We start from the raw sequence: 15,669 nt of genomic DNA, 5'->3' as shown, positions 1-15,669 counted from the left end.
CCTTAAGAAATGCACTTACTGGCAGAAGGCTGCTGTTTGCTTCCGCTTTCTTTTTCACTGCAGCCAAGTCTTTCATCTCAGTGAGTGCCACCCCTGAGCAGTCTGGCAGTGCTCTTTGGGGGCTGCTGAGATCCCAGCAGCCTCCTGCCAGGAGTTCATTAATTACAAGAGCAGGAGCGCTGCCTGTGTGCTGTGCCAGCGTGTGACTTCCAGGTCTTTGACGGTGTGTGTTTATGCAACTGCAGACAGCGCTGGCGTCGGCTGCGCCTCGCAGGGTGACAAGGAAATGACAGTAAATTCAAGGGCGTGCTTGTTCCTCGCTTACGTGAAAATATCCTGCCTTCATCATGCCAGAGAGGAGCCAGTGTCAGCGCTCAGAACTGTGAGGTCACTTCCCCCATATCATGTCACATGTCTCCGGGGGTACTTGCATGGACAGACCAGCAAAGCTGACAGATTCACATTTTGTTTCAGAGGCAGTTCACCATCACTCTGCTGCTGAGGTCAGTGGAAATGGAGACAAGACTGAGCCAGGCAGATCCATGGAGACAAGACTGAGCCAGGCAGATCCATGGAGCCCTCTCATACGGCCCTTGGAGCTGCCCAGCTCCAGGAGGGTTGCTTTCCTGGATTTCAGAAACAGAAAGTAGTACGCAAGAGTCAGCGACTTCCTCGGTGCCAGCCAGAGTAGCTCCGCTGGATGCTGTGGACTGACACAGTTTTGCACTGCACAAAGATCTGGAGCAAGTTCTTCTCAGCCTCCTGGTTGCTATGAGTCACCTAGATTCCAACTGAAATGTAAACCCATTCTAAGACAGTTTAAAAATGTAAAATTAGTGCTTAGTTTCTTGGCTGCTAGCATCAAATCTGGCCAAGGCAGCTATCTGTAATTTTAGAATATATCGAGAAGATTTATAGATCTCATGAAAACACTCTTTTCCATCTCCCTGGAGATTTAGCCTTCCGCTTGCTTTTTAACTTCAGCCCATCTTTAGATCCTGTGGAAACAACACTAAAGCTAAACGCAGAACAAAAATGAGCTCACGCCATCTGGAAAAGCTTCTTTCTTGGAGAGGCCATGTTTAACTTAGGAAGACCCCTACCAGGATAGCAGGAGTTCAAATGAAAAGCTTTTGGTAATAAATGTATTTTAAGGGTTTATATAGTGTAAAGAGCATCACACTCTCAGATAACTTTGTCAGGGTTTGCCACAAAGGAACATCAAAATAGCAATGAGTTTCATGAGCAGACATCAACCCTTTTTAATGTTGTACTGAAACAAAGAGTTTGAGGTATAGGAACAGGAGAAGATGAATAAGACTGAAGAAGCCTAATATAATGATTATAGAAGCGATGGAAACTTTCAAATATGGTGTTCTAACCACTGCATGTAAAATTAAGAGTAAATAACCACAGCAACAGTAACCAGTGTTTTTATGACTTGGCAATTATATATGTGATCCTTCTATTATACATAAATGCATGACATACAACTGAATATAATATACCATTAAGAGTGAGGGTTGAAGCATTCTCAAGCCACCTGAAAAGGGATCAAGCTTCTAAGTACCAAAGAGGAAATATTTATAATATGTCAGTAAGTTCAAAAAATGGAAGTAACTGGAAAAATAAAGTGGTGTGAGAGAGCTTGGAGCAAAGGCCAGCCATAGGACGGATAGAGGAGGAAAGACTTTTGGCAGAAAAGTATAAGCTTAAACTTCAATAAGTGGCAGCTGAGCCCTGCAGCTACTGCAGATAACTTGAAATAAAATACTAGGAGCTATAGACTGAACTGGCCCATGCTCTTCCAAGAGCTGAATAAATTGCAGACACTAATTTTTCTTCTTAGAGTTTTCCAGTCTTTCATTAAGAAATGTCACAAGAGATATTAAAAAAATGCAATGAACAATAAACAAATATGGAGCCCAAATCATTGTTATACTGGACCTGAAACCAAAGATATTTGATAGACTCTGTCACGATGCTCCTTCATGCCCAGCTGCAGATTACAGAGCTGTTGAAGCCCCTGCTACTGAACATTGCAATATCAACCTTGAATTGTTTACGGGGATGTCTGCTTTCCTGTCATACTTGCCAGAATAATGTGGCTGAAAGTCTGATCTGAAGCTGAATACCTTATTTCTGTTATCTGACGCTGTGCAATGGGCGAGACTAATCTTTCACTGTCTGTCAGCAAAATAAAAAGTGGACTCTCTGAGTGTATCTCCCACTGACCTTGACACCATACTTGCCTAAACTCACAGAAAGTTTAGGCTTTCAGCTTTCTAAAAGATTAGATGATGCAGTTGTCCAGATGTTCTTCACAGAAGGCTGTATTACAAGGATAGTGCCATTACAACAATTGAACAAGAATTTTTAGATGTTCTCAAGCACCCTTTTTGTTGTGCAGTTGGCCAATTATGCTACTTCAGCAAGTATGTTGCTGGAACCTGGTGGTTTTATGCAGTAGAGGTTCCTGCTGACTGGAAGGAAGACAGTGTTATTCCAGTTTGCAAGGGCATGAGGGAAACCTTGGAAACTACAGACCTGTTAGCCCAGTCTCAGTGCCTGGGAAAATTACAGAGAACATAATACTGCGTGCTACTGATAGGCCTTTAGAGGATAAGGCAATCATCAGGCACAGATAACATGGGTTCACAAAGGAAAGTCCTGTAGAACTTATTTAATATTTTTCTAGCATAAGGTCACCCACCTATAGGATGAAGGGAAGGCAGTGGAGGAAGATTTTCTGGATTTCATTTTATTAAGGCTTTTGATTCTGTCCCTCACAACATTTTTCTAGACAAGCCATCCGACTCCAAAGTGAGTAGGTACGTGGTTCAGTGGGTGAAGAACTGAGTAAAGAGCAGGGCTCAAAAGGTTGTAGGTAATCCTGCTGGAGGTCAGTCACTAGCATTGTTCCTCAGGGCTCAGTTCTAGGGACAGTTCTGTTAAATATATTTACCAATTATCTGAAGACAGGAGTTGGGAGTTTGCTGATGATGCTACACTGGAATGTGCTGTTGACTCTTAAGGGATAAGAGGCCATGCAGCGGGATCTGGATAGACTGGAGCACTGAGCCATCACCAGTGGCATGAAACAACAAGAACAAATGCTGGCATGAAGAAATACTTTCCACATGTATGAATTGGGCTGGAGAGCAACCCCACAGGAAAGGGTCTGGGGCTGCAGGCTGACAGCAGGCTCAATACAAGTCAGCAGTGGCAAACCCATCTCGGGATGCACCAAATACACCACAACCAGCTGGTCAAAAGGGGTGATTGCCCTTCTGTATTTAGCACTGGTGCAGGGTCATCTTGACTATTGTGCATCCCAAAATTTAACAAGGATGTGAAGGTTATGTGTGGGAATGGCTAAAAAGCTGCTTCCAACAGAAAGGATATAACTGGAAACAGAATTTTAGTTTATGTTTCTGTCTCTCAGGGCAGATGTTCACAAGCATTATCACAATGTGCAGGTGTAGCCAGGAGCAGGTTAATTCAATCCCCAATTTAGCTTGAAAACCATCACTTGAAGTCTGGCAAAGTCAAAGACAGAATTTTGCAAATCCCCTACATCTTGTGTAGAGCCATTTGCTGGTGGCACTGTGTGAGGAAAACAGATTTCTCTCTCACTCATGCATCTCGTGTGGCAAGGAGTTAAGGGCACAGTTTGTATCCAACACAGTTGCTATGAACTCCACCTTTCCAGGCAAGTTTGCCCATAGAGTTTCTTGGAATATTCTGAATTATGGGCTGTTTATCTTCCTGGTGAGTGTCCTTCACCCAGGCTCTCTCTGGAGAGAGTGAACAAGATGGTCTATAAACATCACAGGGCATATTTCCGTCACAGGACATATTTCATTTGACCACACATCCTTCCTGGAGCCTGCCATATAGAATAACCCAAACAATGGAACTGCCTGGAGCCAAAAGAAGTGGTGCCAGGTGAACCCAGTTTCCTTCAAGTCAGAGACCCAGACACTGGGTCAAACCACAGATAATACAACAGTCTTGAAAATATGTAATTGATATTGAAAAAAAACACTGACAATTATCTAAAAAGTATTAACCTTTACCAGACACAGGAAAGTAGATAACTGACTGATGCACAAAGAAGACTCCTTCTAGGGAAAAAAACCAAAAACCTCAGAAGTTTTAAGAATGTGATTTTCTCTGTTTGGTAAGGTGTTTTTTATGTATCAATTTGTATTTTGGCATTTGAAAAATCCAACCCCCAAGCATTCCTACTTTATTTTTTTTCTGTTTTAAAATTGTTTTGATTTTTAGCCTTTGAGGAGGAAGAACAATAACAATGTCATATATTACTTTCGATGTAAAAGTTGAAACAATTTGGGTTTATGAATACAGGTCAAGCAGTCCCCTTTTCCTGAACAGGGAGAATAAGGATTGGTTACAGTCACACAGAAAAGGAGTAATACTTGGTATTTTCCAAATTATGACACACCTTGATAACACATGAACCACACTTTTTGTCTTTCAAAACTTTCTCTGCTGTGGTTGTTGAGTAGTGATTCCTGAAAAGCACTCCTGTGCCTGCTTGGTGCTTGTGTTGCCCACATGAAGTGCTGACAAGTAGCAGCTCCTCATGGGGCTGCAAGCCTGGAACTCTTCCAAGCACAGGCTGTTTTGCACAAGCAAGAACCCCTGGAGAAATGGAGCCAAGGGAAGAGCAGAGCTCACTCCCACTCCAGGTTTACAATGGGCCAGAGAGAGCCAGGGCACGTGTGGTGCCTTGGAAGCACAAGTGCAGCAGGCAGGAACAGAGCTGGAAAGGTCCACAGGAGCCCTGGCAAGAGGCTTTGCCCAATTACATACAGGACCAGAAGCAACCCCTGGGGGCCACCCTCAGAACCTAGAAAGTTGTTTTTCCCCAGATGTGGGGCATGAAGGTCAACTTCGTGGGGCATGAGCAGCAGGCAGCAACCTGGCCAAGAGGGACCATAGAAGCTCTGGCCAATGGTCATGCTTGATGCTGCAGAGGAAGGCCAAAAAGCCACGGAAAACTGTGCCAATCTGTTCACAGGAAAATTCCTTCCTGATCTCAGCACCGGTACAGGCTATCCTCTAGGCATATAGGTATGTGTCTAGGATCTGTATTGCTGTCTCACAGGTTGGTCAACACCTCCCAGAAAATGTCTAAAACCTATTATCCCTCAGCCTGGAGCTGTCTCAGGGTGTTGTGAAAGTGGCCACACTCAAATGGATGCTGAAGAAGAACATCCTGACCCAATTAGCTCTGGCTGTACTAATTGCATTGCCATCCTGTGCTGTATCTAGCAATAATCCAGATTGGAAGTAACAACTTCCTATATAATTGGCACTGAGTGCCGTATCAAAATACAAAAATAGTCACATCTTTTGGCCGCCGTAGGTGGAATTTTTTTTGGAAGTGCAAGTGAGACTTGGCTTTTTTCTTTTACTTTATTTTTTAACTATGACCATTGCTGGCCTGATGTGAGGTTTGTGTCTCATCCCAAACATTTTCCTATAGGCTGCTGTTACAGAGCAGGGCACATTAGTGTGAGGGTTTTCAGTACAGAGCTGTTTACAGCACTGGAGTGCCGTGATTCTGCTCACACCCTTGGGTTCAGGTGCCCAAAGTTCACTGCAGTGCTCAAGGCACCTGACCAAACACACACCATTTATGTCTCCCTCCTCTACAGCCCTTTGCCAGCCATGTTTCAGGCAGCTGCTGTAGAAGTAAAGGAGGAAGTTTTAATGATGTATTGTGCTTGGCTGCCCTTGCCTGGTGCTTTTGGCTGGCAGGGACATGTTTCCCCGTTGAGGCAATATCCAACATTTTCTTCTGCTGTTTAAAAAGATCTTCTGGAGGGAGAGATTCTGTTAGTGAGCCTCACATCTGACATCATGCTAGAGCTGCTCTAATATAGGCAACATTGAGCCCCAGCCTTTGAAGCACACAGTAATGCTTTGCTTCCTGTGGCTTAGCTTTTGCCATTGCCTGTTTCACGAGTCCAGCTCAGGTGGCTCAGTGATGGGGAGGCAGCAGGTGTATGGAAACTTGTCCCGCATCACTTCATTCTGGACTTCATCCTCTGATTATTACTCATAATGTTTCCCATGGGGACCATCAGTCCTTTTCATCCACATCTGTAAGAGTGAGACTGTTGGAACAAATAAGGGCAATATCATTTTGGCAGTGTGAGCTAGCACAAGGTGGAAATTAAATGGAAGGGAGTTGGGCACTTTCAATGCCCAAATTCAGCAGCTCTGTTAAGAAAACTTTTCTTGGAATTGAAAGAACAGAATCGTAAGTGCCGACTGTTTATTTCCACCGGCTAGAGATTATTTCATGCCTAATCTATTCACTTCAGTGGGAGGTGCAAATGTTTGGTACTTCCCTGAAGCAAGTGTGAAAGGTTAAATCCATCCAAGGTTTCCTTCCTTTTGCAGGGCACCCAAAAGGCATGCACTCATCCCTACAGGGTGATCAGCCCCTGAGTGAACAGCATGTGTGCGAGCAAACCCCATGAGTGCCCTGTTAGATTGGTGAGGTCTATCAGGGATCTGTATTGCCCAAAAAGAAATGCTGATGTTTAGGAACCTTTGCATATGGATGTGGTCCCCCATAATTAATATACTTTCTATAAATTCATAAAACAGGCTGAGAAGGAGCAGCCAAACATGGTTCTCCATCCTCCTTTCTTCCCCCTCTTCCTCCACAACCCCTTTCCTTAGGGGTGTGGTTGACTGGTTTTTTTGGGCTACCACTCTCTCGGTACACTTTAATTTTTATAATTTCTTTTTTCACCTAGTTTTATTATTGCTATTTTTCTTCCCTTCTCACCTACACGAAACATGAACTTTACAGACTTCTGAATGAGATTCCCCATCTAGGATGTCCCAGCAGGCTGGAAACAGGGAAAAATGTCTTCAGTTTAGGTAAGCTTTCTCCCATGGTAAGGGACACTTCCTGTTGCTCGTAGTCTCCTCTGGGTTCAAGCAAACACATTTGACAAAACCAAAGATTCAGAACAGGTCCTGTGCTGGCATAAAACATCATATTTCATTGGAAATCTGCAGAGTACTGAGCCAACACACAAGTAAAGAAACCCGATTCCTTTGACAGGACTGGGTCTGCAGGAAGAGGCAATGTCTTTAGCTGGATTTGTATGATTGCAAAAGTAGCCAGCTTTAGGAAAGAGCTCCTCTTCAAGCCTACAACAGAAGCAGCTTCTTTCAAAGCTGAATGCCAGGTGAGAGGGATTATTCAGAGTTTAGTCCTTCTGACAAGCTGCGTTATTTATTTACTTTAAAGTAGACATTCTAAGGCTAAAAAACTTAATATTAAAGCTACATGTTGCCTTATAGATACAGCGTTTGTTCCATGACAAATCTTTGGAGCTTTCTACATACTATTTCTTTAATTCAAAAGTCAACATCTTCTGAAAATAACGTTTACATCATTTCTGTAGAAGGATGGTAGAAGAAAACATCTTGTTTTCTGTCTCTCTATAAGAAAGAATGAATTATGGTCATGCATACAGGATTTAGTACAGCATCTTACTTTAATAAAGCAAAAGCAATGTGGGCTGCCCAGCATAGTTCCCCATCTCCTTTGGAGAGATGTGGTGTATTTCCCAGGGTTAAGTGTCCACAGACTCTGCAGAGCCCAGAGTTTTAACAGTCATCATAGTTGCTAGTCACTTGGGCCACCAGTAAGGGTATCCCTGCTGTCACTTGTCATTACTGTCAGCATTTCCACCTCCTGTGCTCTTGCCAGTGCAAACTGCTGCCAGCATCAAGAATGTCCTTCTTTACACAAGTCACTGATTATGAGGTATTGCAGCAATAAACAAGGGTTGCTACACGGCACCAAGTCTGTGGTAAAAAAAACCCAAACACAACATTCATATGAAAAATCATCCCATCAAATTAAAAGAAGCAGCTCATACACAAAAAAAAAGGAGAAGAATAAGAAACCACACAAAAAATTAATTTCAAAATGGCACAGCAATGGAAAGATAGGAAGGACTTTTCCCAAAACTTTAAAAGCCCTGTAGGAAAGTGGAGAAGACCTGCCTGGCCCATGTGTGGGGACAGCGAGGTCCCTGACAGATCTGAAGAATGAAGATGGGACAGTGGGGACAGATTGAAGGGCACTGTCTGGCCACACAGGGGCTGTCATAGACTGCTGGACTGGGGCAGGAGGCAAACCATGCCAGACAGGCTGCCATGCCAGTGGCAGAGGTGATGGGAGCGGGCATGCATTTTCCATGGAAAACAAAACTGAGTCACTGGCCCAGCCTGAAGGATAATTTTAGTGCAGAGGGTGAAACCCAACCCTCTCCTTCAGTGTGACATGGGCTGTGACGTAGAGCTGGCAACTCAGCTGCTGCTGTTTCAGGAACGTCAAAGCTGTTTATCAGGCCTGGGCAAGCGTGGGAAAAACCTTGGCGGGGAGCAGGGTGAGCCCAGCAGGTTTTCCTTTCATTTCCGTTCCTTCCCTTTTGCTCATGAGCCCCTTTGCCTGGCGTCATGGAAGCCTGAGCTGAGCCCAATTATTGGTGACGGCCGGGTGCTGAGGGCGTGAGCAACACCCCCGCGCACGGAGCGAGCGCACAGGGCACAAAGGGTAAGCCCAGATGGGTAACACACACATGTAATTTTGTTCCACGTTGTAAGGCAGGGGCTGGGAACCCTCCATGACATTGGTGCTACTGCCCCAAAGTCTCCAGGCCTCTGAGGGCCCCAGTGGTGGAGGCAGTGATGTCAGCCCAGAGCTATTACAGTCAAGAAGACAAGAGCAGGCAGAAAGCAGAATTACCATTCCCACCTTCCAGGGTGGGAAAGAAAGGAGTCTGAAGTAGTTTTCTACAGATGTAGCGGTGAGAAGATTAATTCTTCAGTGTTCAAAGGCAGCAGGCAGCACTCTTTTAAAGGAACACACCTTCTTGCAGATAGACATGCAGGTCATTAGTTGTGCACTCAGGCCTGCAAAATGCAAAATACTGGGCTATTTCTCTGTTTCAAACAAAATATCATACTGCAGCTATGTGCATCACTTCATTCAGGATGCAGTTTCGGGCTCTGTGCTCAAATAGCCATACCACACCACATGGATCTTTACCCTGGAGAATGCTGAATCAAAGTAGTGTTTGGAAATTTCCACTACCATCTTCAGAGCAGCATCTTGTCCTACATTTCTGACAGTTTTCTGGGGCTACTGATTGGATCATAAGTTTTTTCCCTCTCCCCTTATAAAGCAGTAAGTGCCCAGGATCATTTAAAAAGTCTTCCAAGCTTGCTTCATTTGTTCCTATGCCAAAGTGCAGATGTGAAGACTAAATCTCTGAGTGTCTGAGTCCACGCCATACATGCAGCCTCCTGGAAAGACTGTGATCTCCAGATCTTTATAGTCAGGGACCTCTGTCTATTTGCGTTGGGTACCCTTTTGAAATCTTTATTCCTTATAGTTAGGGAATAAGCTACTGATGATCCTGTGATGTGCCTTTCTGTCATGTGGGAACATCATGCAGTTTGCCTCCAGCAACAGTCTGTGGCCAAGGATGCAGAAGATGCAGGTTGTGATACAACAGACATGCCAAGACCTCTCATCAACTGGTATTTTGGGACAGCAGCAATTGCATGTGAGACAACTCTGATGTCTCTGTTGGACACCCACATGTAGTTCAGTGTATGTTGCTCACATATGACTCGCACTGCCCTTGCTCTTGAGATAGAACTGCTGGCAAAATAAATAGGTCAAGTCTAGCTCAGATCCATCAGTTATGTAAATGCTCAATTCCTACTGAAATAAATGCAAGTGAAGGCTGCAAACACTGTTTGGAAGTGGACTTCACTGATGTTAGGAAGTAAAGGGTGGTGGGAAAAGAGACGTGAGTTTGCAAGGAGTACGTGTAAGCACTAAAATGTAATTAACTTCAAAGTGAGAAACACACTGATTTTGTTAATGTCCCAAAATAAGAATGTCATACTGTTTAGAGATTTCTTGACTAAAATTGACTTTGACAATGGATTATTTTGTTTCTTCCTATGTTGTTCATGAAAGTTGGCACTCCTTGGTAAATGGCAGCACTTCCATGGTGTGCAGCATGCCTTGAGGCAGCAAAATCTGTCACTAATACTAGAGTTAAGCAAACTGTTAAAATAGGAACTGAACCAAATGCCCAGATCTCCTCCCCAAACTCAAACTAAACCTTTCTTTGAGGTTCAGGAATGTTTGGTTAACTTTAAATTAAACAATGTTGTGCGTCTACACATCCTGCTTTCAGAGAAGACTCCAAGCAGAAACACAAAAATATGGCAGGCACATCTATGTTTGCACTATTTCTGGCCCAGCTGAAACCAAGAAACACTGGAAATCTCACAAAATCAGCTTTGCCTCACACACTATCCAGCTACCAGTTTCTGCTGCTGTAAGCCCACAGAATACAATATAACTGATGTACATACCAATTTGTTATTAATTTTTCACCAAATAACTGTGAAAACAAGTTTCCCAGACTATCAGACATATGAAACCCCCATTTTTATTCAATTGTGGCAGCATACTATATAGCTACCTTATATTCCTTTTATGCTCCTTCTCACTGAGTCACTGGCATAGTTGCCTAAAGACAAGATGTCTCTTGTGGTACATGACAACAAACCAAAGCACATCATAACAAAGATAACAAACCAGGCATACGCATGTTGTGCTTCATATTTGGTTTGTGGCTAATTCAAAATACGTAATCCTAAATTTTGTTGCTTGATATCTCTTTGACAACTCTCTGCATTGCATTTGTAGAGCATAAATATGAAGACAACATCATTGTTTTAGAGGAACATATTTAGCCATATAAAATTGCCCTGCAAGTCAGGGCAAAAATTTTAAAGCACTTTTGTGTACCAGAATTTTGCAAATTTGCAAATTCATATTAAAAGAAACACTTAATGCTGTTGCTAGAAACTGTATCACTGTCAGCAAAACATAATACAGACAGCCTGAATACCCAGCTATCTGCTCGACCGCAACAAAGCCATCCCAAACGATTCAGTACCACAGCTTCATGCTTGCTAGCCAGATTTATTATATTTTCCAGATTCTAACAGGACACATATTAAGAAATGCATGCTAATCATTGTCCTAATGAGAACAATATGCAGTTAGCATTTAGAGTGTCACACAAAAAATACAGAAGGCGAGTACAGAATAAATGCACTCTAAATTCAAGGAAACCCAATCCTTCTCTCGACTAGCGTGTTTCAGTGAAATGGCCCTCTCCAAGAGACATTTTTAGTGAACTAGCTGAATTTTAACCAGTATGTATATGTGCTTTCATTAGGCACGGGGCAGAGTAAAATGCCATTCTGACCACAACTGTGAAAGAAAAACAACCACTGTCCCACTTGCTTATGTACAAAAAGCTATGAGTATATAAAGCACTAAAAGCCAGCCCACCATCTCTCCTCTGGAGACACCAAACTCTCCAGGGCTTACATTCATTTACAGCCAGATGACTTTTGGAGCAAACAAGTACCCAACATGTGTTAAGAGGACAAGAATCTGCCTTTAAATTCTTTTTCAAGTAGTAAATAAAATGCACACCTTACAGAATAAACTACTTAATCTCATTTGGTACATGTGCAAAACCCATCACACTTCTGAGAGTATCAAAGGTGCATGAAGGTTTGGTTTGAATTTTCTAATGCAAAATATGTGCACTCCCTGCACTTTTTTGGTTATGTGGAGATAGTAAGATTGAGATGCTGATGAAACAGCAAATAAAACAGGCATCAATGGATCTGCTCAGACTGTAGTGCCTTGCTGCCACACCGCACAGAGGACATCTAAAATCTGTGCCTCCCATTCCTCCCTCCTGCTCTCTACACAGCTCACAGGCTCTGTCTTTCTCTCCATCCCAACCACCAGGCACTGTGTGAATGCTGATGCAGCCTTTACTAACTACGCACAAAGAACAGCTTTTCTTTTTTCAAACCTCCCTGGAATTATGAAGGTGTTTCCACACCCTGAGTAAAGACTGTTGAAAGTAGTTGCAAAACATTAAAGCCATTTAGAGTACAGAACCATTTAATCCCTTTCCATAGGTTAAAACTAGTATTGCCTTGAAAAGTGAGTGCTGAAGTAAAACTTGACTGAAAATTGTCTCACCACACCCTTTGGAGAAGCCTTCTCCAAAAGGGAGATGCATAAAAAACTTTGGCTTACTTCTTTTTGAAGGTGTACCTCTCCCTCCTTCCCTTATGTTCACACCATTCTCCCAAGAAACAAAGAAGTATTTTTTGCATGTCAGCAAATTAATACAGCTACTCCAGTTTCTTTTCAGAAAGAACAAAACTTAGCTCAAAAATTCACTACCAGCTTCCTGAAGAGCAGAAAGAAAAAAAAATCAACCAAAAGAGAACAAAAAGCAGAATAAAACTAAAAGAACAAATTTACACAATTTTGATGCATATAATTTAAAATTATATTTTTCACTTAGGGATGAGGTTTTACGCAGGTCATCTTTCCCTTCAAGTCTCCAGAAGTAACAACAACGACAACAAAATTTAGCTTTCTCTTCTAGACAGTACCATTGCTGCTGTCTACCTATGCTTTGTCTTTGTGAAAAAATAAATAATGAAATCTTTGCAAAAGGAAAATCAACCTTAAATAAATAGTATCTAGAAATATTATCTTAATGGCAACTATATAATACTGTAAGTGCATCACTGAGCAGATTAATGTGATCGAAAGAGATCTTTTGTTTTATGTATTTTCTCAGTTACACGCTTACGTTCTCTCTCAAGCGAAAACTTACAACTTCCAAAGAGAGCAATTAGCTTGAAAAATCAACTTAGATGTCAACAACTGACTACTAATAACCATCTTCTTGGCTAATATGTGTTTGCCTAGGGCAGCCAGTGTCCATACTCAGCATTCATCTTTCATCCTCGTCAGCTGGGCTGCCTGGCAGGTGCTGGGTGGAGTGAACACGGAGGGGTCTGCGATGCCCAGGTGGATGTCAAAGAAGCGAGTGGAGGTCGTCACGCTGTAGTTCTTGGTGTAGGTTTCCTGTACTGGGTAACAGTCTTTGACAGTGTAAACGCCGACCCAGGATTCCACTGCAACCAACCAGAAATGTGACTGCTTTAGGTGACAAGACAAGATGAATGGGTCATGATGATGTCAGTCTCTTTTAACTCATTGCTTCTGTTTAACATAATCTATTCAGATTCTCATTATATTTTTTAAAATTCCAATTATTTTCAAACACTTCTAGCTGTTCATTATCTCAAGACTACATTCAATGCTGATCTCCTCCAGAATGGGATGTAGCAAGTCGTCCATTCCTCTTTTAACTTCAGTTTAACTCCACAGTGTGCTAACCTCATGGGTGCTCCCTCACTCTATTTCCCCTCTGTTCTCTGTCACCACCTCTACCTTTCCAATATGCTGTTTACGCAGTGGCAGTAATACCATTGAAGTGGTGTCCTTTGAATGCCCTTTGCTTTTATCTCTCTTTTATTATTTTATCTCTCTTTTATTATTTTATTTCTGTGATCATTCTTTACCTCTTCAATCATACTCCATCCCATTGTTTTATGCATTTCAGATCTCTTGACAGCAGAAACTCACAATGTTAAAATTACCTACTGTGATCATAAATCAGTTTGTCTGAGGAATGTCTGTAATGAATTTTCCTAGTCCCAAGAACACTTACTTTCTCCCATCCAGCAGCAATCACACACACTTATTTTCTCTACTTTCAGTTTTGTGTCATAGGCTGTAGCACAACCACATTGCCAGAAATAAATAAATGGTGACATGAAACACATATACTGTATTCAAAGAAAGGGTGGCAAGATGAGCAATATTTGAATATACCTCTTTTGAGCATGCTAATATACCAAAAACATTCTGACCTTAAGTAATATGGTTTTGAGTACACAGAAATGGGGCAACCTTTTATTGAACAAGCCTTCTCTCAAAATTTAGAATAAAAAATCATGGTTAAATATGATGCTACCAAAGTAGCCTGTATCTCCCCTATAAAACTTTTATAACTGTGAAAGAAATATAATTTTTTCAATTCAAACCAACACTAGCTGAAAGGTAGATAGGTAACTTTCAGACATTATGTTTATGAATGATCATACAGAAAAGCACTGGAGATACAAAATAATACAGGATTAAAATCACACGTCATTAATTGAATGTATCTGGAGATAAAGTTCCACAAAAATTCCAAAAATATCATATCTGAAAAAAAAAAATCATTGGAGTGAGTGATAATTTGCCTCTTGCAGAATACCAGAGGATATATCAACCTAGTTACAGAGGTCTAATGATCTTATCCTTCATTCTCTACTTCATTGGTTCTACTTTTATTCAAGAAAGAAGTATTTTCCTCTGGCTAAATGCTCAAGTTCGTAACCAGCCTATATATTAGATGTCCATAACCGTAAGTATTGCACTAGCTGAATACTCTCATAAATGTCATGGAGGTTTTAAAATTATTTTTATAGTTGTCTGGGTCATCAATAAACCACAGATGAAATTGAAGCCAAAGTGCTAATAAATTTCTGTGCATTCAACTAGCATACTATACCTCGGAAAATTCAGCCTCCTTTCTTTTATGATGCAAGTGCTCAGCTGCCAAGTGCAGAACTAAGCCTTGTGAGAAGATATTTCTTACCAGTACCTGGTACAAGAAAATTTAGGCCTATATTAAGGATTTAAATGGCTGCAGAACTATGTGTATACAAACACTGACACCTGCTCTGTTTCTGTTACACAGATTCTAGCTTGAGTGTGCCCCTAATTATAGTACCAATTCTTCTCTAGATAAATTTTGGATACAGATTCAGAAACAAAATGATGCTGTTCCATGCCAAACTCTGTGTGATACCAAATACAACACAATCGAGTCCTCTGAACATATTTAATCCCGCCGAAATATGAAATTTTCCTAAAAAAACACAGTTATTAAAATGACATCCTGTGCACAGGGCATTTTCATTACTTCTTCCAGAGAACTCTATAGAAATATGGAAAGCTGGGGTGAAACATGAATAATTTTATTTTTCCCTGTGCAGCAGAGACATTGATTACTATTAAAATAAAACAAAAGCATGCACATACATTTTCTGGCTGGTTTCCTGTCAGACCATTCCTGTACCATAACTTCATCTCCAGGTCCCCCAATGTAGTACTGATCTTCGTAAGTTGAATTGGCAGGAATATCATATGGATCCCATGGCTCTGTCAGAGCAATCTTCGAGCAAAGCTTTGTAACTTGTTCAATCTGAAACATCACCGCATCTTTGTAGAGCAATATATACTCAAAGAACCTGAAATATTAAGAAAAAGCAATTAATAGATATAGATAGTCTTTTTCTATCCCAAGGAAGGAACATTGCTGATATGTAAGCTTGCCTTTGACTTCTCAGCATAAGACCATTTTGACTTGCATTAAACTTTGCCAAACTTTGAGAAAAGCTAACCAGTTGGGCTGAAATTTCCCATGCTAAAAGTTTGTCTCAGCTGATCCTTTCCAAAATAAATAAATCAGGCTGAACTGGTTCAGCCGTTTCTGAGAACAACAGAACAACTTTTCTGAGAACAACTGAGAGAAAAACATGTTATTATTGCTAGTTTTTTTTTTTTTTTTTTAA

General features: G+C 41.6%; 1 protein-coding gene across 1 annotated transcript in view; it reads right to left on the bottom strand.

Annotated features, from left to right (window-relative positions):
• Positions 1–10,452: 10,452 nt before the first annotated feature.
• EPDR1 (ependymin related 1) overlaps positions 10,453–15,669 on the bottom strand; it is a 29,311-nt gene continuing 24,094 nt past the window's right edge. Inside the window, exons 2-3 of the mRNA XM_041466862.1 lie at positions 15,137–15,345; positions 10,453–13,116 (exon numbers count right to left, since the gene is read on the bottom strand). Coding sequence (XP_041322796.1) covers positions 12,926–13,116; positions 15,137–15,345 — 400 coding nt within the window. The 3' untranslated portion in view covers positions 10,453–12,925. The remainder of the gene's footprint in view (positions 13,117–15,136; positions 15,346–15,669) is intronic.

The sequence above is a fragment of the Pyrgilauda ruficollis genome, unplaced genomic scaffold (genome assembly GCF_017590135.1).
Source record: "Pyrgilauda ruficollis isolate IOZ18807 unplaced genomic scaffold, ASM1759013v1 scaffold2, whole genome shotgun sequence".
In the NCBI taxonomy this organism is placed as follows: Eukaryota; Metazoa; Chordata; class Aves; order Passeriformes; family Passeridae; genus Pyrgilauda; species Pyrgilauda ruficollis.
Note: the sequence above shows the minus strand (reverse complement) of the source record. Positions and strands in the feature narration are given on the sequence as shown.